Source organism: Pristis pectinata, chromosome 3 (genome assembly GCF_009764475.1).
Source record: "Pristis pectinata isolate sPriPec2 chromosome 3, sPriPec2.1.pri, whole genome shotgun sequence".
NCBI classification, from domain to species: Eukaryota; Metazoa; Chordata; class Chondrichthyes; order Rhinopristiformes; family Pristidae; genus Pristis; species Pristis pectinata.
The window spans coordinates 109,167,259-109,189,210 of NC_067407.1; the positions used below are offsets into that span (position 1 = coordinate 109,167,259).

Consider the following 21,952-nt stretch of genomic DNA (forward strand, 5'->3'; position numbering starts at 1 on the left):
AATTACAGGGCCAAGTATAAGAGATAAGAAAGCTGGAGGGAATCTGAGGAAGAACTTCTTCACTCAGGGGGTGGTTGAAATCTGGAACACACTGCAGGGGTGGGTGGTCAGAACAGGTACTCGCAAAAGGTTTAAGAAGTATCTGGACAAGCACTTGAATCGCTGAGGCATAGACGGCTATGGACCAAGGGCCAGTAAATGGGATTCGTACAGATTGGTACCTAAAGGTTGGCATGGACATGGTGGACTGAATGGCCTGTTTTTGTGCTGTATAATTCTATGACTCTATTAGCTGACTAGAGATTTAAATGATTTTAACAGGCTGTCAATTTCAAGTGAATGGGCATATACAGAATATACTCCCAATGTAGCTGGTGTGGTTAGTTTTCTATGCTAGCCTATAAATAAGATGGAAAATCTTGAACAAATTAATTGATTTTGCTAAATTTAGTGTAATTGGAAACAAAATTGCAAAATTCAGCTTAATGATAGCCAACAACAATTGTTCCAAAGCTTTGTTGTCAGCAAAAAATTAATAAACAGCATTCCACCCCTTTTCCCATGGGTCAGTTATTAAAATGGAGCAACACACAAGAAGCTGGAGGAACTCAGCAGGTCAGGTAGCATCTATGGAGAGAAATGGACAGTTGACATTTCGGGTTGAGACCCCTCAACAGTCTGTTATTAAACTGTTTCTTTGAAAAGTTATTTGCTTATTCTGAACTTTTGCAACATGTTACAATGTTTTTTAAATCATTAGCTGATTTATATCTTGGTTTCTGATTTACTTTTGCTGCTTTACTTTGATAAGTTAGCTTTGGAACAGTTGAAAATGAATTTAGTTAAACCAAGAAGTTCTATTTTCTCAGTAATAAATATTTTTCAACACTGGTCTAACACCAGCAGACCCGATTCTAATTCAACTTTCCCACCAGACATGGACTTTCTAATATTGAAACAGATCTTATAAAACATGACTGTTGAAATATGGTCAGCAGGAATTCTGCACAATTTCTGAGAGTTGAAGAAGGGCTTATGTGCTTTGACAGAAGTAACATAGCAGATCAGAAAATTATAAAATGAACCTGAAATTTTATTGTCCAGTAATGATCACTCAAGGAAAAATTAGGTTTACTAAGTTTTCCCTCTTGTGAGATTTTCTCTGCCTTTTTATTAACATCAAATGTTAAAATGTGAAAATTGATAATGGCAGAAATATAAAGTGGGAAATTTGAATCACAGGCAATCTCACATGCAACTTCAAACTTTATTCTTATTAAAATCCAGGAAACTACTAAAATCACTCTGAGCATTAAAAAAGGATCCATTTTAAGTAAGAATATAAATTTAAAAATAAACATATTGATCAAAAGTTAGAAAATTTGTTGTTGACTTTTTGGCTTACCGACATTGTCACTGCTGTAACAATAGATGCGTTAACTGTAGGATCATTTTTTTCTCCCTTCATCGATAGCATAATATTGAGAAATAACTCCATTCAGAAAGCTTGGCATGATCCAATAGATTAGGACAGAAAACGCACTTGTGGCTTGCGAAGGGGGAGCTGCCATGCCTGAGGAGCTGCTTCAAGGGTTTATACAAAACTCCACAGACTGTCTACGGATCCCCTGGAGTTGCAAGCTCTGACACAATATTCATATTCAGTGTAAGGCTGAAGCATATCTGAAGCATCTATAAAAATCCAAAGCACCTTTGGACCAAATGACAACCAACAATTTTTCTTGCATCCCAGTGGGCCACCTGTATAACAGAGAGGAATGAAAACAAATATTCATTTTATCTGAGTAATCCTGGAAGGAAATAGGTTTGGTTACATCCAATTTTATTTCTTTTAAGAAAGGTTATTAAACATTTAGTCTTTACTAATAATAAATGATTTATTTTATTTGACAAAAGCTGTTATTTCTTTGGACTTATCATGTAAGTTAATAGAACAACAGGAGGTAAGAAGGATTTTATTCCTTTCCTTTTCTTTTGTGATATAAATATTAAATTGTAATTTGCTCCTGAAGAAAATGCGAAAGTGTATTTGCTTCATTCCAATTTGTTGCAATTGCAGTAAAGTTAATTCCCTCATGTACCTTTCAAAGGGTCCACGTGCAATATGAATGAGAAAAGAAACTTTGAAACGTGAACAGTCATTTCTTACTTCAATGGAGAAAAGACACTGAATTTCCTTGGACTTGCTGCTCTATCAGATGTGCATAAGCAACTCTGTTTGTGCTTATGAATGGGTTTATATGCACATCTGATGTAGTTATTACAGTGCAGGAGCAGAAAGTGCAAGGAATTCAGAACCATCATTGCTACATCTCAGCTGTAACTGTAGAAGATTAATAATTTCAGGAGTTTTGTGGTAGAAAACGGTTCTGGAAAAGATGAAATTAGACATTGACAAATAATGGCTTGATGTTTGGTAGTGGAGAATAGGAGACTGGAGAGGTGCAGAAGGTATCATTAGAGGGTGAGTGTTTGGTCTGAGAACAATAACACCCTCTATTAAATAATTACTTTAATACAGGCAAAATAAAGTTTGCAGAAAAGATACCAAACAAAACTTGATGCTGAGCCATGTAAGGAAATAACCAAGATAGATGATCAATAGCTTTATCAAGAGGTTGTTTTTAAATGGTTTATTAAAGGGGGAAAGAGAGGAGAAAAAGCAGAAAGGTTTGGAGAGAGAATTTCCTAGGGTCTTGGCAGCTGAAGATAGTCATAGAGCAATGCAGCATGGATACAGGCTGTTCAGTCCAACCAGTCCATGCCAACCATGGTACCCCCCACCCCCCACCCCCCAAACTAGTCCCAATTTCCTGCATTCGGCCCATATCCCTCCAAGCCCCGCTCCTCTATGTAGCTATCAAAGTGCTTCTTTAATGATACTATTTTATCTGCCTCAACCTCTTCCTCTGGCAGCTCATTCCATTGACTCACCACCCTCTGCGTGAAAAAGTTGCCTATCAGGTCTCTGTTAAATCTTTCCCCTCTCACCTAAAACCTATGCCCCCTAGTTTTGGACTCCTCTACCCTGGGAATAAGACTGTTACCATCCACCTTATCTATGACTCTCATAATTTTAAACACTTCTAGAAGGTCACCCCTCATTCTCCTACGTTCTAAGGAATAAAGACCTAGGCTGGCCAACCTCTTTCTGTAACTCAGGCCTTCTAGTCCTGGCAACATCCTCGTAAATCTTCTCTTCACTCTTTTCAGTTTAACTAAGTATTTTCTATAATAGGGTGACCAAAACTCCACGTGCGGCCTCACCAATGACTTATACAACTGCAACATAATGTCCCAACTCCTATAGTCAATGCCCTGATTGATGCTACCATAGCTACCATTGATGGAGTGATTACATTTGAGGACAAGGAAGAAGCCAAAATTTGAGAATTATTCTTACTCAAGTGCTTATCTACTTCCCCTTTGGAAACAGTGATTGTTTCTGCTTCCATCGCCTTCTAGGAAGTGAATTCCAAATCATATTTCTCAGATTCCACATATTTGGAACATCAAGTCCATGCCACTACTCACATCTTTCTCATCAGTCCTATTCCCCCAATTATTTCCCTATAACCTATTCTCTCAGACATGCTCATCAATTTCCTCCTAATTTTCTTGACATCCACCTTCACTGGGGGCAATTTATTTTGGCTAATTAACCCATCAACCCATCCTTGGGATGTGTGAGGGAACTGGAACACCCAGAGGAAATCCATGTGCAAACTCCACACAGACAGGGTCCGAGGTCGGGATTGAACCTGGGTTACTGGAACTGTGCAGAAGCAGCTTTAATGCTGTGCTGCTTATCATCATAATTCCTCTCTGAGTAAAACAGTTTTACTCATATCCCCATTGTATCATTTGCCCAGATATTTAAATCTGCATCTTCTGTTCCTTGAATCATCTGGCAACAGGAACAGTTGCCTCTAGTCTCTCCACCTAAACTGGACTTGATCTTGTACACCTACATCAAGTGCTGCAGGTTCTGAGCAAGAATGACTAGATCAAGTAAGGCCAATGACAAAACTGAGGCTGTTGTCATCACAGCAGCAAGAAGATAGGGGTCAAAAGCATAGAGGAGGCAGGGATGGATGTATACCATGGGGTGTGAGGTGGGGGCAGCTATAGGCCAAATCAAAAGCCCAGAACCAAAATCAATGGAAGAAGGTCATGGCATAATGACACAAATGGTCTTTATTTAGATGGAAGCATAGAGGAACAATGCTATCTCTTTGCTGAGAATGACTGGCAAGAGAAAGTCAAGAAGAAAAACAAAAATTAATCTGTCTTCTTGATGGTAGATCTTTCTTTCAATCATTTGTTTTTTGCTCCAGATTCCAGCATCTGCAGGCTCTTGAGATTCAAATATTAGCTGCATAGAAAGTGTTGGGCTCCCTTAAGTTAGCATTGCACTGATTTTATATCTATATACTGATCATTAACTTTCAACTTAATTTTAAAATCACTGCATTTTCCATTTTTGCTGCTGGTGGCATATATATTTTCTGTGCTTTGCTCTTCACACTGCTCAGCACTTCAATATTGTGGAAACCCCTTTATGACATTTCTTTTATCAGTGTTGCAGTTGCATTGAGAGCCTATTTAGCTGACATTATCCTGACTTTCCATCCTAGGTACAACCTTACATAGAGAGGCAAAATGGTCTTCCTTTTTGTAGTTGAATTATTTCACTGCTCTAATCTTGTGAGGAATGATCTCCAATGTACCAATAACAACTCTCCCCACCTGCCTTGCCTTTCACACCAAATTCAGGCTCAGTGTTTGAACTCCTGCCCCTATTGTATTAACACTGAAATTATTCATTGGCCAAAATTCTCTAGTGTTTTTGGAAGTCATCTCAATTACGTGGCAATTTTATATGCACAGTCAAACTTCAAATATTGTGTATTTAAAAATCTAGGTTGAATTTCCTCATCTGTCAAACTGCATGAGAACTTGTCCTGAAGTGGTCAATTCAGGAAGGTGCCAAAATTACACTGTTGAGACAGATTCTTCAACACAATTATATAATTACTAATGGTCTTGCCCTGACTTTAGGTTTCTGGCTTTGAGTGTGCAACTTTCTAAAACCTCTGAGGAGATTAGATTAAAGTGACTCTACAATCTCTCTATCAGCTCATCAAATAAAACATCTATCATGTTATGTAGCATGAGGAGGTCTGCTAGTGACATATGTATCTGAGCCTCTCTCTATTAGCAAGATTGCTTTCTTGCATTCTCATATGGCTTCATTTTGACCAGGTACACTTTTGTCCTGGCCCTCAGTTTCACCAATATTATTTGTCCTGATGAACATCTTCATCCATTGAAGGGCTCATGCACTTAATCATGAGCACCATGATAACTGATATAGCCAGATTGGGTCTGAGCTGCCAATTTGCAGTTTCCTGCTTTAACAATCACAAGGCCAGCATATACTACATTTTGCTTCTCTGGTACTTGAATCACATTGCTGAAAGTCTGTGCATGGAAATTACTCTGACTAATCATGATTTTTCAGACACACCCTACCAATGACTTTGTAACTTAATACTTCTCCATGCTTGCCATCAGTGTGCCCTTGTGAGTTCTTGGTCAATAGTGAAGTAATGCACAGGGTGAAAAACATGGACAGTTCTAAAAGGTGTGACTGGTTTTACCCAAGATCTTCCTTGATTGTGCAATCACGCAATGAAACACATATGATGTAATATATCATGTAGTAATGTCATGCTTATTTAAATGCACTATAGCAAGCCTTCACTAATTTAATAAAAGATGCAGACAAGAACAACAAAGTTTGACCCAGAGTACACAGGACATCAGCTAAATTAGAGAATTAACAAGATTTTGAATGACATAGATAAAGTCAGACTAACACATTACTTTAAAATAGCTCAGGAAAACAAGAGCAGATACAAATTTACGTTGATAATAGAAATCAAAAATAAAATTAGGAATTTCTTTACAACTGTGAAAACACAATGAAATAATGTGTACACGAAAAAAGATACATTGCCGCTGTTCAGTGAGAAATTGGATGCTTTGAGAGGAGAGTGAGTACCATAGAGGGATCAGATTCAAAGGAACAAACAGCCTTTTGTCAACCTTGACATTTGTTATTCTTTCATGACCATGCGGCATCTAATAATAGATAGTCTTATTGTCTTTCAAAGTACTAAAACTAAATGGAAACTAAATGTATTACAAAATAAAAGATAGAAAATTAGGTAAACTGGAAAGTAGCAGGCTATGCTTACTTTAATCACTGTAACATCTTGGCATCAGTGTATTTCCTAAAGGCACTTTAAAATCATATTTTTACTCATAGACCCCCAGTAATATATGGAATGTGATAGAGAATAAAAGCTTAACAATTCAATGGTGTTTTAAAATCTCGTCTCTGCTAAGAGCAGAAAATCCTTCAGTCAACACAAGAGTGCCCTTAGACCCTTAGAGAAGAGGTGGGTCAGAAGCTAATGGCCAGGAGATGAAGTAACAGAATTTGGCTTCAGTGTTAAAAGTTAACCATCTCTTAAAGGTGGCTGGTACAAATTTAACTTTTAGCTCAATTACTCTCTCCTTGTGAATGCATCAGTTTCGTACCATTACTCACAGCCAGCCCTTTCCTGCTTCTTTCACTCTGCTGCACCATACTTCACTGTACCACCTTCTACTCACACACTTAGGATCTCATAGTTTCAGCAGTTTTGACACGCTGAAACTTGGGATCTCTAATTGTTCTTGAACTGAGTGGATTGCTGGGCCAGTTAGAAGTCAACTGCCACTATTGTAGGTTGGTCTGGAGGCAGGTTTAGGCCTTACCAGGTCAGAACAGCAGATTCCCTTCCTTTGGGCATGAGCAAACTAGTTGGATTCTTAAGACAATCTGGTATTCTGATGGTTACCAGAAGTAATACTGGGTGATTATCGTTCCAGAATCTATTTAATATATTGTGAATATAATTGTCCAGCTGGTCATGGTGGAATTTGAAACCATGAGTCTGAATTATCCATCCAGACCTCTGGACTGGTAGTCTAATAATTTAGTTACCATACTACCCAACCCCAAGTTTAGATTAGAAAATACCTTCAAGCTTTTAAGCAAGTGACCTGTTGGTGCAAAGAATTTTGAATGGCCAAAATGCTGTTGAATTGAAGTCATAGTCATAGGGTCATACAGCACAGAAAGGGGACTTTTGCCCCACTATGTTCATGCTGACCTTTTTGCCTGTCTACACTAATCCCATTTGCCCAAGTATCTTCAGCTAAATTTATTCAGCCTGTGTAGAACATGGTTTCTGCAGCAGTTATAGTAAATTTCCTTTACATTGTGGATGCCATCAACTTGACAAAACTCTGTCATCATTTTGAATGACTCAGAAACATATCAGTAAAGAACATAGAATTAAGAGTGACTGCTGAGAGATATGAGTGTGCGACTCCCCCATAACGTGCCATGATGAGCAGTTTCATTAACATTGTAAAAGATTGTTTACTGCATGTCAGATTTGGCTCTTTTTATAAACCCCTTCATAAATATTAACTAGTACAGATGTTCTTTTTTTTTACTTGGACAAATAATTTTTATTATGGACAAAGGCAGTGAAAAACGTAGCAGTATACAGCAGTTAATTAATTTTCTGTTAATAAGGTTGTCTACTTAAATAGACCATTTGCTAAGGCAAAGATTTATTCCCCATGTAAACTACAGAAGCTGTTTAATGGGAATATTGAGACAAAAGTAATCTTTTGCCACACCAGGATGATGGATCCCATTAAAATGTTCCTACTATGCAACACTGAAAATAGAGAACATTTCTATTTGTTTTTCTGTTACTTAGACAAAGCACAGTTAAAAAAGTGGTGAAAAGTAGGCCCTCTGCCTAGCTGAGTCAAAAGTAATAAACCTTCTGTTCAAATGACACAATCAAATCAAAATCATAATTGTAGATTGTTGGATTCCTCTGTGTACAGCAGAATGTTGCTGACTGACATAGATAGAGAGCTGATTTTATTTAAAGTGTAATGAAAATGCTGCACTGGGGCACTAGATACAAATGTTATATTGGGCAATATCACAATGAATCACTTGCCAGTGATTTTAGCAGGAGTTTAGAGTCATTGAAACAACCACAATATTAAATCTTTCTCTGATGACAGTGACAAAACAGATGTTTATAATGACAGAACTGGGATACTTGCTGGCGGTTTCTTTCCATTTTCTAGTGCATGCCTTTAATAGATGGAGTAATAAAGAAGATTATTTCAGGTGACATATCGGTGCTTGCTCTTTTGAAAATGGTTTTGCACTGCGTGTTTGTGCTGATAGCTGGAAAGGAGGATTTGTCACAAATACAAAAATTTCAGTGAAGTACACTGTTCTTGGCCCAGTTTGTGTTCAACTGAATATTTCTGCTTTTAAAAAGCCATGTGTTTATTTTTTGAGCTGACATTAGGCCCAAGACAGAGAAACAAAAAGAGTTAAGGGAGAAGCAGCAGAGAAGAGGCAGAGAACCAGCAACACAAAGACATCAGTGATTGATAAAGGAATGCCAATGTTCTTTGATTTACTTCGTGCAACTCTCCACAGGGATTTTAGTCGCCCAAATAAATTTGTATTTCTAACAGGATGAATAAGAAATATTTTTGTGAGTGTGTTTTTTATGCAAATAATAATCTAAGCACAAGGGCCCAGAGATCTGAAAACCAGCATGCAGTGACCATGTAAAATTGCAGCTGGCAGTTCATTATTATGAATCAGGTATATAGCCAACAGCACTCACGCTACTTATTGGTTGCGTGTGAATTTAGAGAATAGAAATTTGGTCCTGATTGATACCACTTAAAGGAAGCCAGAAGGGTTCTCAAAGGGTATGTGCACTGTAGCTCCAGACAGCAAAAAAGAATTTTTAAAGGAACAAAATGTCTGAAAAAGGTACAAAGAAGATCAAGGTTCTCAGAAGCAGTTCTGAAGTATTTGATCCAGGCAATGAAAGAACTGCTCTTTAGGGGAAAGAGGTCTCTAAAAGCAATGCATTCACTGAGAGTAGACAAAGTCAGTTTGAAGAATTTGGTTCCTTGCTCATGGCTACTATGCAGGAAAATGTTAAATAACCTGACCCCAATTGCTGAGGAAAGAATCTTATCCCTCACAGCAATTACCTATCTGTAATCTTACTAATAATATAAACATCCCCACTTCCCTTTACCCAGTCAGTATAGTCACTGAACACTGCCTCCTTCTCTCCAACAGAATTTTGGTGCTCTATTCTAACCACTATTGCACACCTCACTTCCTCACACTGCATATCTTCCACAATAACCAATAAACTAATCTATCATGCAAGGCACATCATAAAAATAACTCCACGGATCTCATTCACACACTCCTCTTCCTTGATGGCAGAGGTTGAGCACTGCATGCGACGGGATGCACCAATCAGAAAAGACAATGTGAGAAGTCACACGGCAATCATGGTCAGGGATCACCTGCCTTTCACAAACGGCAGCACATTTTCTCTTCTTATTTTTATCTCACTCTACACACACCATGCTTGCTTTTAACAAGTGCTCATTTCTCTGCCTGCCTTTCATGTCAAAAAGTAAATCCTTGTCCTACCTTTACTTCACAAGCTGAAAATGTTTGTGCACTCTGCCATCAGGAATAGTCAGGCAGCCTTCCAGAAGATGCATTGACATTTGATTTGACCATAGCAAGAACCACCTTACGGACTGGCATCAAGCTTATCTTAAAGAATAGAGATACAAGAGAGACTGCAGATGCTGGAAATCTGGAGCAACACACAAAATGCTGGAGGAACTCAATAGATCAGGCAGCATCTATGGAGGGAAATTGACAGTCAATGTTTTGGGTCCAGACCCTTCATCAGGACTGGAAAGAAAGAGGGGAGATAGTCAGTATAAAAAGGTGGCGGGGGGGGAACGGATGGAGCAAGAGCTGGCAGGTGACAGGTGGATTCAGGTGAGAGGGAGATGAATGGCAAGTGAGAGAGGGAGAGTGGGAATGATGTAAGAAGCTGGGAGGTGATAGGTGGAAGTGACAAAGGGCTGAAGAGCATGGAATCTGATAGGAGAGGACAGCGGAGCATGGAATAAAGGGAAGGAGGAATGTGTGGGTGATGGATGCGTGGGTATCTTAAAGAATAGCTTAGAGAGTGAGCCCAGATGAGTACTTTCATGTCATTTTCCATTGTAGACTTTAAAACACCATTGAATTTCTTAACCAAAATATTCTGATCAAAACACTCCAACCAAAACAAAAAAATAACCATGGAAAAATGTTACTTGCATGTTATGTAATTTGTGAGAACTCTATTGGGATTTTCACGAGCAAACCATTTGACATGTGCAACTGCTGTTATGGCTGGTGAATTTTGTTCCTGAGGTGATGCTTCCATGATTTCCACATATTCATGCTCATCAACTCCACAGCCATATAGCACAACAAGATTATAACAAGTAATAGCCTGTACATCACTGTTCTTTACTCATATATTTTTATGCTGTGCTTAGCCTGGAAATTCTGATCCATTGGAATAGACCTGTCAATATTAATTCTGCAAGTAGAAAATTGATCCTTTGTGCCTTAAAGTGAATGTGAACATTGATATTCTCTGATTCTTATTTACTGCCAGTAGCTATATAATTCATGATGATCGTGCAAAAACATAGATCCATACAGCACAGAAAATGTCCTTCAGTCCACTGAATCCACACTGACTATCTGCACTAATGCTATTTTATTCTTCCTGCATTCCCCTCTACACCCCCAGATCCTACCACTCTCCTATATATGATGGGCAACTCAATGGCCAATTAACCCATCAACCCACATGTCTTGGGGATGTAGAAGGAAAATTGGAGCACCCAGAGGAAACCCATGTTGTCACATGGAGAATGTGCAAACTCCACGCAGACAGCACCAGAGGTCAGGATTGAACCTGGATCACTAGAGTTGTGAGGCAGCAGCTCTGTCAGCTGTCCCCCTGTACTTACCTAGCTGTTACAGCGCAGAAATAGGCTATTTGACCTATCCTGCTCTGCCGGCTCCCACCAGAGCAATCCCACCCCTTCTGGTCTTTACTTCCCTAGCTTATCCTCTCTCACATACATATCAACTCCCTTCAATTCTTTTGCCACTTATGTGCACCAAGGGATAAAGTACAAGAGCTGATTACTCTACCAGCATTGCTTTGAGATATGGGAAGAAACCCATACAGCCATGGAGATGGTGGCAGTAGTAGTAACTGCTGTGCCTCCACCTTGTAACTTGGGGATAGACATTTCAAAAAGATTACAACCATTTTCTTATCATGGCAATTTTACATTCATTTGGTTTCGAGGAACTATGTTTTACAATCTGGGGATAAAAAAGATGAACAAGACAATGGCCAAAGTGCTTGTGCCCACACCTTTGCCATGGGTCATGTCATCTGGCTGTGACATTTCAACCTTGCAGAAACAGGGAAAACTCTATCTCTTTATGACAGAAGTTTCAAGGCTACACCATCTACTTCAAGAAAGCTTGTAAACTATCTTCACAATAAGCATGGTCCTCCCAGTCATGTTTTTATGCTTCTGGCAAAGGGGACATCTGTTTCATCAAGCACATTAGTTTTCATAAAAGCATCAAACTAATGATTGGCAACTCTTATCTCACTGGAAAAACAAGATCTACATGACAAACATAAGCATTGGCATTGCAATGCTGGACTCCCCAAAGCCCAGAGGAAACTGATGACATCTTTGAGAGTAAGCATCACTTGTAGGGCAACTGGGATACTCGATAAAGGTGAAAGAAGAAGCTTACTCTTCTCTGGTACCTGGCTCAAAGTGGCATAGGTGGGGCTGCCAACTGAATACGATAAAGATACTCAAGATTTTAATACTTCTATTTTAAGTAAGATGATTGATACTTTGTATTAATAGTTCAAGATTCAATGATCAAAAGACGCTTTGGTGGTACTGCACATGGAACATAAACCTAACTAACTGTTCCAGAAATAGTTGGCATGACTTTTCTCTGCCAGTTTCGCAGTGAGTTCCTCCACCAAGCCAGACTTCACAAAGGAAACTCCAAGTGAAATGCAAGGTAAATTCAGCTTATATTATTCACAGAGTATAAGCTATTTCAACATTAATAGAATCCTGTGAATCTAAGGAAGATGCATACAAAAATAGATGGGGAGAGGACAATGTTCACAAAGACTTGATCTGCAAAGAGGTAACAATTTTCAGACCGCTTCTTGTAGATATCAAATCAGATGCATGGTGGTTTAAGGAAGTTGAGTACTCTCAAGAATAAAAAAATACATTATTTCAAATTATAGGCTATCTAAACAGTAGAGTTTGGTTTCCTGCTTCTCCATATCCCATTATAAATATAAGATTGATGTAGATGGCAAACCAATCAAGCAATGCTGAAGTGAAGTGAATATTTTTGCATTCGTGTCGGTGCCACTGCTTGGACTGAGGATGTTGCCATGATAACTTCTACACGCCTCTCTGACAAATCAAGGTGCTAGTTATGACAAGTTCATGGTCAAAACATTTTGTCAGGAGCAGGACCTCAACCAGAATCAGCTTTCCATACTCCATCCTTGCTCTTTACAGCATTCCAAAGGTTTGTATCCTGTGCAATTCTGGTATTGAGGTCACCAAAGATGATGAGTTTGTCTTCTATTGGGACTCAGGCTTAGGTTTGCTTAAGATTGGAATAGAATTCTTCTTTGGCCTTGACTGTTTCCTTTCATATATGCTGATGACTGTAATTTGCTGGCTATATATCAGAATGAGCCAAAAGATCATGAGATGTCTTTTTTTGCCACAGAGAGAGCCTCTGTGATGCCAGACTAACACATTCTTGATGACAAAACCAACCCCATAAAGACTGTGTTCCTTTTCTAATTTTCCCTTCCAAAATATATACTTTGTTCTGTGAGTTGGCCTTGTTCTGTTTGCTGTTTCAAACATAGGGCAGCAATATCAATGTTGAAGCTCCAGGGTTTCCTTGAAATATTGGGTCTGGTTTTATGAGAATGACCAGGAGATCCTGGAATTAAATATGTTACTCTTAAACTAGGAACAACATCATGTCTCAAGAAGAAGTCTGATCTATAGATATCTGAAGGCTAAAGTCCAGCTCATGACCTAAAGAATTGATAGAGAGTTGGTGGAGAGATGGCAGGAGAATGAAAACCTGGTTAACAGCCATACCATGAATGGATTCTTCAGTGTTGTCAAGACCATCGAGGGCCCTGACATCCAAAGAACCACCCCAGTGAGAGCCAAGAATGGAGGGCAACTTATGGAAGACAGCTTATCAAGGACAGACGACCAGTCAGAAAGGAGCACTTTGAAAATTTCCTTGACTGAGACCTATCTTTGATGCATATGCTTGTCTCCATCCCACAGTGTACTTCCCATTATATTCTCAGCATTATCACAATATAGCAATAGTTTGCTAGTGGAATCTGATTGCTGAAAAGCCAGGTCTCAGGAGCAGATAAATGTTCTTGTTGAAGTGCAAAACATGACAGAGAAGTTCAAATTTGTGATTTCAAATTCATCATCTGGGAAGAGGGAGAATGTGCTGGGGGATCTCAGAGTCACCACATCTGCAAGAAAGGAGACAACTCTATTGGGGTAGTTACAGAAAGACTTCCCTGCTTCCCACAGGAAAAGTCACTGCAAGGATCCAACTACATCCTTTATGTTTCAACAAGTGCCTCTCAGGTTTACAATGCAGAGCTTATCAAGAAGTACAATGAACATGATTTGCATGATGTGCAAGTCTGAGAAAGACTTAGGAGGTGGCATTGGCCTCTGTACATGGCTTTTCTCAATCTCACAAAGATTGAAATGGAGAAATTTTCACAAATTCGGTTGTTCTCTAAAATTCATTATGATTCTCTGTCTGCTACATGATAGCGTGCAAGCTGCAGTGTTAAGCAACCCGCCCACAGCAGACCTAATTGCAGTGCAGACTGGCCTCAAGCAGTCAAGACCAACTTTCATCTCCATCATCCACTATTGCATTTCACCTCTAACAAGACTCCCCCTAGACTGGGTTTAACTCACAGGATGAACAAGAAACTCCTCAACTTTCTTCATCTCCACTCCAGAACCAAGTCAACAAAGATGACGCTCATATACATGCACATTTGGAGGCCTTTACTGAAGAGGATGGGTCCTGCACTAAATGGCCTTTATGTTGTCACAACAACCTGTCGCAACATCCATCACTCCCAGATAATCAAGATCCATTATATAATTCACAAAAACTTTAATCACTTCTGATATCTTGGAAGCCAGCTCTTAGCAAAGATAAATATTGATAATGAAATTCATATTGCATCCAAAGCACAGTATAGTATTGAGCTAACTTGAGAAAAGAGTGATCGAAGACCAAGACTTCAAACTCATGCCCACTCTCCTGTAGGCTTTGAAGACATAGAGTCATACAGCCATAGAGCAATACAGCAGGGATACAGGCCCTTCAGCCCAACGAGTCCATGCCAACCATGATACTCACCTAGCTAGTCGCAATTTCCTGTATTCAGCCTACATCCCTCTAATCCCCACCCTCCATGAACCTATCCAAGTGCTTCTTAAATGATACTATTTTACCTGCCTCAACTACTTCCTTCTGGCAGCTCGTTCTGTGTACCCACCACCCTCTGCGTGAAATAGTTGCCCCTCAGGTCCCTTTTAAATCTTTCCCCTCTCACTCTAAACCTATGCCCCCTAGTTTTAGACTTCCCTACCCCTGGGAAAAAGACTGCCACCATCCACCTTATCTATGCCCCTCATGATTTTATAGACTTCTATAAGATCACCCTCATTCTTCTACATTCCAGGGAATAAAGACCTAGCCTGGACAATCTCCCCCTATAACTCAGGCCCTCTAGTCCTAGCAACATCCTTGTAAACCTTTTCTGCACTCCTTCCAGTTTAACCACATCTTTCCTATAACAGGGTGACCAAAACTGTACACAGTACTACAAGTGTGGCCTCACCAGTGACTTATACAATGCAACATAATGTCCTAACTCCTGTACTTAATGCCCTGATTGATGAAGGCCAGCATGCTAAATGCCTTTTTCACCACCCTGTGTACCTGTGATTGGTATTGGTATTGGTTTATTATTGTCACTTATTCCGAGGTACAGTGAAAAACTTGTCTTGCATACTGATCGTACAGGTCAATTCATTACACAGTGCAGTTACATTGGGTTAGTACAGAGTATATTGAAGTAGTACAGCTAAAAACAATAAAAGTACAGAGTAAAGTGTCACAGCTACAGAGAAAGTGCAGTGCAATAAGGTGCAAGATCACAACAAGGTAGATCGTGAGGTCATAGTCCATCCCATCGTATAAGGGAACCGTTCAATAGTCTTATCACAGTGGGGTAGAAGCTGTCCTTAAGTCTGATGGTACGTGCCCTCAGGCTCCTGTATCTTCTACCTGGTGGAAGAGGAGAGAAAAGAGAATGACCCGGATGGGTGGGGTCTTTGATTACGTTGGTTGCTTCACCAAGACAACGAGAGGTAAAGACAGAGTCCAAGGAGGGGAGGCTGGTGGTCCGTGACGCGCTGAGCTGTGTCCACAACTCTCTGCAGTTTCTTGCAGTCCCTGGGCAGAGCAGTTGCCATACTAAGCCGTGATGCAACGAACTATACACTTGTATTCCTAGGCCCCTCTGTTCCATTACACTCCCTAGTGCCCTACCATTCATAGTATAAGCCCTATGCTTGCATGACTTTCCAAAATGCATTACCTCACACTTATCTGTTTTGAAATCCACTTGCCACTCCTTGGCCCACTTCCCTATCTGATTAAGATCCCCCTGTAGTCTATGATAATTTTCTTCACGATCAACAACACCTCCTAATTTTGTGTCATCCGCAAACTTACTGATCAAGCCTTATGCGTTCGCATCCAAATCATTTATATAGATAAAATAGGTCCAAACACCGACCCCTGCAGAACACCACTAGTCACCGGCCTCCATTCTGAGAAAAAATCCTTCTCTGCTTCCCACCTCTGAGCCAGTTTTGAATCCACCTAACTAGCTCTCCCTGGATTCCATGGGACCTAACCTTCCAGACCAGCCTACCATGTGGGACCTTGTCAAAGGCCTTGCGAAAGTCCAAATGGACAACATCCAGTGCCCTACCCTCATCTACCTTTTTGGGTACTTCTTCAAATACTCTAAAAGATTCTTCAAGCACAACTTTCCACACATAAAGCCATGCTGACTCCTCCTAATCAGACACTGTCTATCTAAATGCTGGTAGATCCTGTCCTTCAGAATTCCCTCCAGTCACTTCCCCACTACTGATGTCAGGCTGACCGGCCTGTAGCTCTTTGGCTTGTCCTTGTTAGCCACCTTCCAGTCTTCAGGAACTTCACCAATGGCTAAGGGTGAAGCAAAAATCTCCGCAAAGCCCTCACAGTTTCTCTCCGAGCTTCCCACAAGGTCCAAGGATGCACTCGGTCAGACCCTGGGGATTTATCCACCTTAAAACACTGTAAGGCTGCAAGTACCTCCTCCCTCGTAATATGGACAACTTAAAGCAGACACCCAAAACATTGGAGATCCAACACCAATACTGTTTCCACAAAGCCTCCAATTCTAATATCAGGATCAACATATTGATGTCATCTTCCTTTCTCATGCCAACATTCCCATCATTGAAGCTGTGAACATCCTCAACCAGTCCAGATGAGTGAGACACATTGTTCATATGCCTGACACCAGATTCCCAAAGGAACAGCTCTACTCTGAATCAGAATCAGATTTATTATCATTGACATATGATGTGAAGTTTGTTGTTTTGCTGCAACAGTACTGTGCAAAGACTTAAAAATCTATAAATTAGAAAAATAAATAAATAGTTCAAATAAAAGGAATAATGAGGTAGTGTTCATGGGTCCATGGATTGTTTAGACATCTGATAACAGAGGGGAAGATGCTGTTCCTGAATTGTTAGGTATGGGTCTTCAGGCTTCTGTACCTCCTCCCTGAAGGTAGTAAAGAGAAGAGGGCATGTTCCGGATGGTGAGGGACCTTAATGATGGATGCTGCCTTCTTGAGGCACCGCCTCTTGAAGATGTCCTCAATAGTGGGGGGGGGGGGGGGGGGGTTGTGACCATCATGCAGCTGGGCTGAGTCTACAGCCTCTTGCAATCCTATGCATTGGAGGCTCCATACCAGGCTGTGATGCAACTAGTTAGAATACTCTCCACTGTACATCTATAGAAATTTGCAAGAGTCTTTGGTGACATACCAAATCTCCTCAAACTCCTAACGAAGTACAGCACTGGCAGGCCTTCTTCATGATTGCATCAATGTGTTGAGCGCCATGATCGATCCTCTGAGATTGTCATGAAGAATTGTCCCCAGGAAGATGGGGAAAATGCTTTCAAGGATATTCTCAAAGTTTTGTTGAAAAAACACATCATCTTCTCTGATTCATGGGAATGCTTTGCCCATGACCACTCAAAATGGAAGAGCATCTCTGAAGACACTGAGCAGCTCAAGTTCATACAACTGAAGCAAGCAGAGTCCGATGTATAAATGTTGCATAACTTACTTTCTTACTTATGATACAGAATGAGGTCATTCATCCCACCAGCTCTATGCACCTGTCAACAAAGCAATCCCAACAGTCCTGTTCCAACTTCTCTTCCTTCCTTGTCGCCCTGCCGCTTATGCGCATTCACATGCCCATTAATTCTCCTTTGATCTTGTTTTGCTACTTACTTCCACTAAGGGGCCAATTTATAGCAGCCAATTAACCAATCAGTATGTCTTTGCGATGTTGGAAGAAACTGGAATCTCAGGGGTAACGTACACTGTCAGAGGGAGAATGTGCAAATGCATACAGAGAGCACCAGATGTCAGGATTGTACCCAGGTCCCTGGGGCTGTGAGGCAGCAGTGCTAACTGCTCTGCCACTGTGCCTCCCTACATCCCAAACAACTCACCCAACAGTTTCCATTGAGCACCATATGTGATAGAGTCTCTCTGTTGCACATGTGAACTCTTCAGCCACCTTGGAGCCCACAGAACTGGAGCAAAAGCAAGTTATCCTCAACCTCGAGGGATCACCTAAGAGAATGGAAAAGATTATGAACACAAACAACTCTCAAAAAAGCTGTTATAAGGGAATAGGAACCAATAATATTTTCTGGCTTGGTTGGTCTACCTGAATTCTTATCTCAGAGTCTGTAAGTAGATTCAGTTCTTCTATTAATAACAATTGATAATGAACAGCAAGACAAATATAATTGCTTAGGTAGTCCTAAGATTTAAAGTAATAGGGGGAAAGCAAGGGGAATTTCACACTGAAAGTGTCTAGAGGTGAAGAACAGATAATACAAAGCAATTTCAGTGGTGGTGGTCATCAAGTGAACTGGACCTCAAAATGGGAAACTCCTGCTTTGTCCTCTACAAAAATATTAATGTTTTCATTATCCTGAAAATCCCTCAAAGCTGCTCCCTCTCAGCCAGCATAATGTCAACAGCATAAGAAAAAAATATCATTGCTATTTGCATGAAAAATGTTTTCCACCCTCAATTCTTACAAGGTTATTGTTGTAGTGGATATTTGGCTCTGCAAAAATTTTAGTCCAAAGTATCAACTAATCAAAGGAACTGACTTCTCTCTTTTTTATTCTTTGGAACTTTAATCATGTCCTGTACTAAAGGTTTTTGTATTGCCCTTTCAACTTGTTTTTTTTCTTTGCTGAGGAAGAGCTTTCCATTATACATAATTGAATCACTAATTGGCAATAATTTATTGATTCCTATTCAGAGAGGCCAAAAACCATTGCTGCTATGGATAATGGAAAAAAATTAACATCCTCAGCAGGGCATAATCTTCTGAAGTTAACGTTAAAAGCACATGTTAGGGGATGTGTAGGTGGATTTTTGTTTTACTTATTCATTCATGACGTCAATGGCAATGCTGGCATTTATTATCCATCCTTAACCGCACTTTAACTGAGGATGCAGTTATGAGTCAAACACATTGGTGGGTCTGGAGTTACATAAAGGACAGACCAGGTAAGTACAGCAGGTTTCCTTCCCTGAAGGATATTAGTGAAACAGATTGGTTTTACAACATTCCAGTAGTTTCATGGTCACCATGAATAAGAATAATTTCAGATTTATTTAATTACTCACACTTAAACTCCTGAATTGCCATGTTGTGGTTCTCTGGATCAATAGTCCAGCACTCTGGCTTCTAATCCAGTGAATTAACCTGTTTACTACCGTACCTGCAGCTGGATACTACCGTAGAATGAAAAATACTGGAGAATATTCCAGTGTTTAGCACTAATACCTCTCGGTAAACAAAATATTTAGTTGTAGCATGTGGCACCACCCAGCTGTTTGCTTATTCTGCCTGGCATCCCCTATAACTGATGCCTATGGCAGGAGGATTATTTGAAATAAGTCACGTCAAAATTGCACAACTTTTAGTACTTAGGTTAAATGATTTGACAAGTTTTTAATTTTACCACTTATTGTCATTTATTTCTGTTTTAGAATAGAGCAATACACATTCTTTAAACTCATTGCTAATCTTAATCCTTTCTGGCTGTAGCCAAGACCTCACACTTTAGTTTGTTAGGCATTCTCTCTATTGACCTTTTTCATTATTCAGAAGCAATGAAGGCATGGATAGTTAATTCAAGATTTATGAAGCTGAAATGTATGCAGAAAGCAGGCTGATTATTACTTTATCTTTACAAATGGAAAAAGTTAAATTATTAAACTTCCTTGATTAAAAAAATTACCACTGCAGATATATTGTCTATAACGATGAAAGGTTTTAAACTTCATTTGTTGTGGTGAAATTTAACCCAAGATGCGATGGGTTTTCTTCCCTTGAAATTCACCCAGTAGCAGTAATTGTGTTATATAGTAATGTCAGCTCTGCAGATACTACTCTATTGCATGTTTTTCTCTACCCACTGGGGGTGAATTTCTAGACACCTAAATGTAGTTCTTACCAATAGATATAGAAGAGCAATAAAAGTAGATATTGACTTGGAAGGGAGTTTTGGTCAACATCTTATCAAAGACAAGCAGAGAAAAGGAAACCACTGAGGGTGAATGAAGCAAAAGGGACATTTGTAAATCCATCAAAAACAGTGCTTCTTCAGGGTTGGCATTCTGGAATAGAAGTGCAGTGAATTCACCCGTAGTTGAAAATCAACATACATTGTGGGATTCTAGCATTTTTCTGCTTTTTTTCTACATTTTCTGCAGTTTGTTTTGTTTAAAATCTTCTCCTATTGGAATCAGCATTACCAGAGGGCATGCATTAAGGTGAGATGGGGTAGGATCAGAACAAACGTCAGGGTACATTTTTTACTCAGAGAGTGGTTGATGCCTGGAATGCGTTGCCTGATAGGTGGTGGAGGCAAATTCATTGAGGGCTTTTAAGAGGGGCTTTGGATGGGCACATGAATGAGAGGAAAATAGAAGGATATGGGCATTCTGTAGATAGAAGGGATTAGCTACTTCGGCACAACATTGTGGGCCGAAAGGGACTGTTCTGTGCTGTACTGTTCTATGTTCAATGTTAACATTAATTTAAACCAGGCTTTTTAATACTACCATGCAAGCTGCTGATGCCAGCCTCAGCACCAAGGGTAGCTTACCATCTTGTACAAGGATGGTGAGGGTGAAAGTGTGAAGGAGGCGAGGTCAATGGTGGATGCCTGGAGTGTTTCTCCTGGCTTGATACAAAGAAACAAATTAAATTGAGAAAGCTAACTATTTGTTGACAGCTACTGGTAAGGCTACAGTAAACTCTTTAAAACTAAATGCAAACAGGCTGACAAGCTTGCTGTAGTAAATGCTGCCCAATGTTTAGAATCATTAACATACTCAAGACCTTAATATGTTTCAGGAGATGCCTGGAACACTTGGATAATGAAGAGTCCAATATAGTGTTTGATATATTTCAGATGTTTTGGGGCACAAATTCGTTCCTTTTTGCCCTTCTTTCTACTTAGAATATGAGATTACTATCTCCATAATATGTGTTTTAATTACAATCATGCAAAACAGTTTTTTTAAGCCTGTAATCATATCTCTTCTTGAGACAGAGCTGTCCTTCCTGCAACAAAAATCACCAATACTTAAGCATGCTAAACTGACACACACGTTAAGTATAATCTTTCAGGTTCAAGCCTGAGGTCACTGAAAAGGTATTATAAATTGCTGTGGGAAATAGATTTCTATTTTGCCTTATTTAATTAAAACATAATCCAATAATGCTCTCAAATAAGCTTGCTTTAGAAAGGCTACAGAAAAAAAGCAATATTACTCAATCCTATTAATATCAGGTGATTTCCGAACTATGAGAGAATTTGGACTAGTCACTGTGATATTATATGGAGCAGGAATTTACTCAGGCATTGATACTGGAATATGAACTTGCCTTTCTTGGGCAGCATAGAGGCACAGCTAATAGAGCCGCTGCCTCACAGCACCAGAACCTTTCAATCTTGACTGTGGGTCCTGTCTGTGTGGAGCTTGCACGGTCTCCCTGTAATCACTTGGGGTTTCTTCGAGTGCTCTGGTTTGCTCCCACATCCCAAAAAGATGTGTAGTTTGGTAGGTTAATTGGCCACTGTAAATTATCCTTAGTGTTTAGGTGTGTGGTAAAATCTGGGAGGAGTTTATGAGAATGTGCGAAGAATACAGAAAATTAATATAGGAATTTTGTAAGTGGGTAGTTGATAGGCGGCACAGACATGGGCTGAAGGGACTGTTTCCATGCTGTATTTCTCTATGGCTCTCTCTCTCCCTCTTCTTGTGCTGGGTTCCATTTGCTAGACACATTTAGAGAAAATACAACAAAGAATCCAAAGAATACA

The 21,952-nt window shown here is 39.8% G+C and overlaps 1 protein-coding gene across 1 annotated transcript in view; it reads right to left on the bottom strand.

Moving 5' to 3' along the window:
• Nucleotides 1–21,952, bottom strand: part of ush2a (Usher syndrome 2A (autosomal recessive, mild)) — a 630,034-nt gene that overhangs the window by 94,727 nt on the left and 513,355 nt on the right. Inside the window, 6 exon segments of the mRNA XM_052011249.1 lie at nucleotides 1,406–1,456; nucleotides 1,458–1,573; nucleotides 1,576–1,699; nucleotides 1,701–1,761; nucleotides 10,333–10,471; nucleotides 11,231–11,316. Coding sequence (XP_051867209.1) covers nucleotides 1,406–1,456; nucleotides 1,458–1,573; nucleotides 1,576–1,699; nucleotides 1,701–1,761; nucleotides 10,333–10,471; nucleotides 11,231–11,316 — 577 coding nt within the window.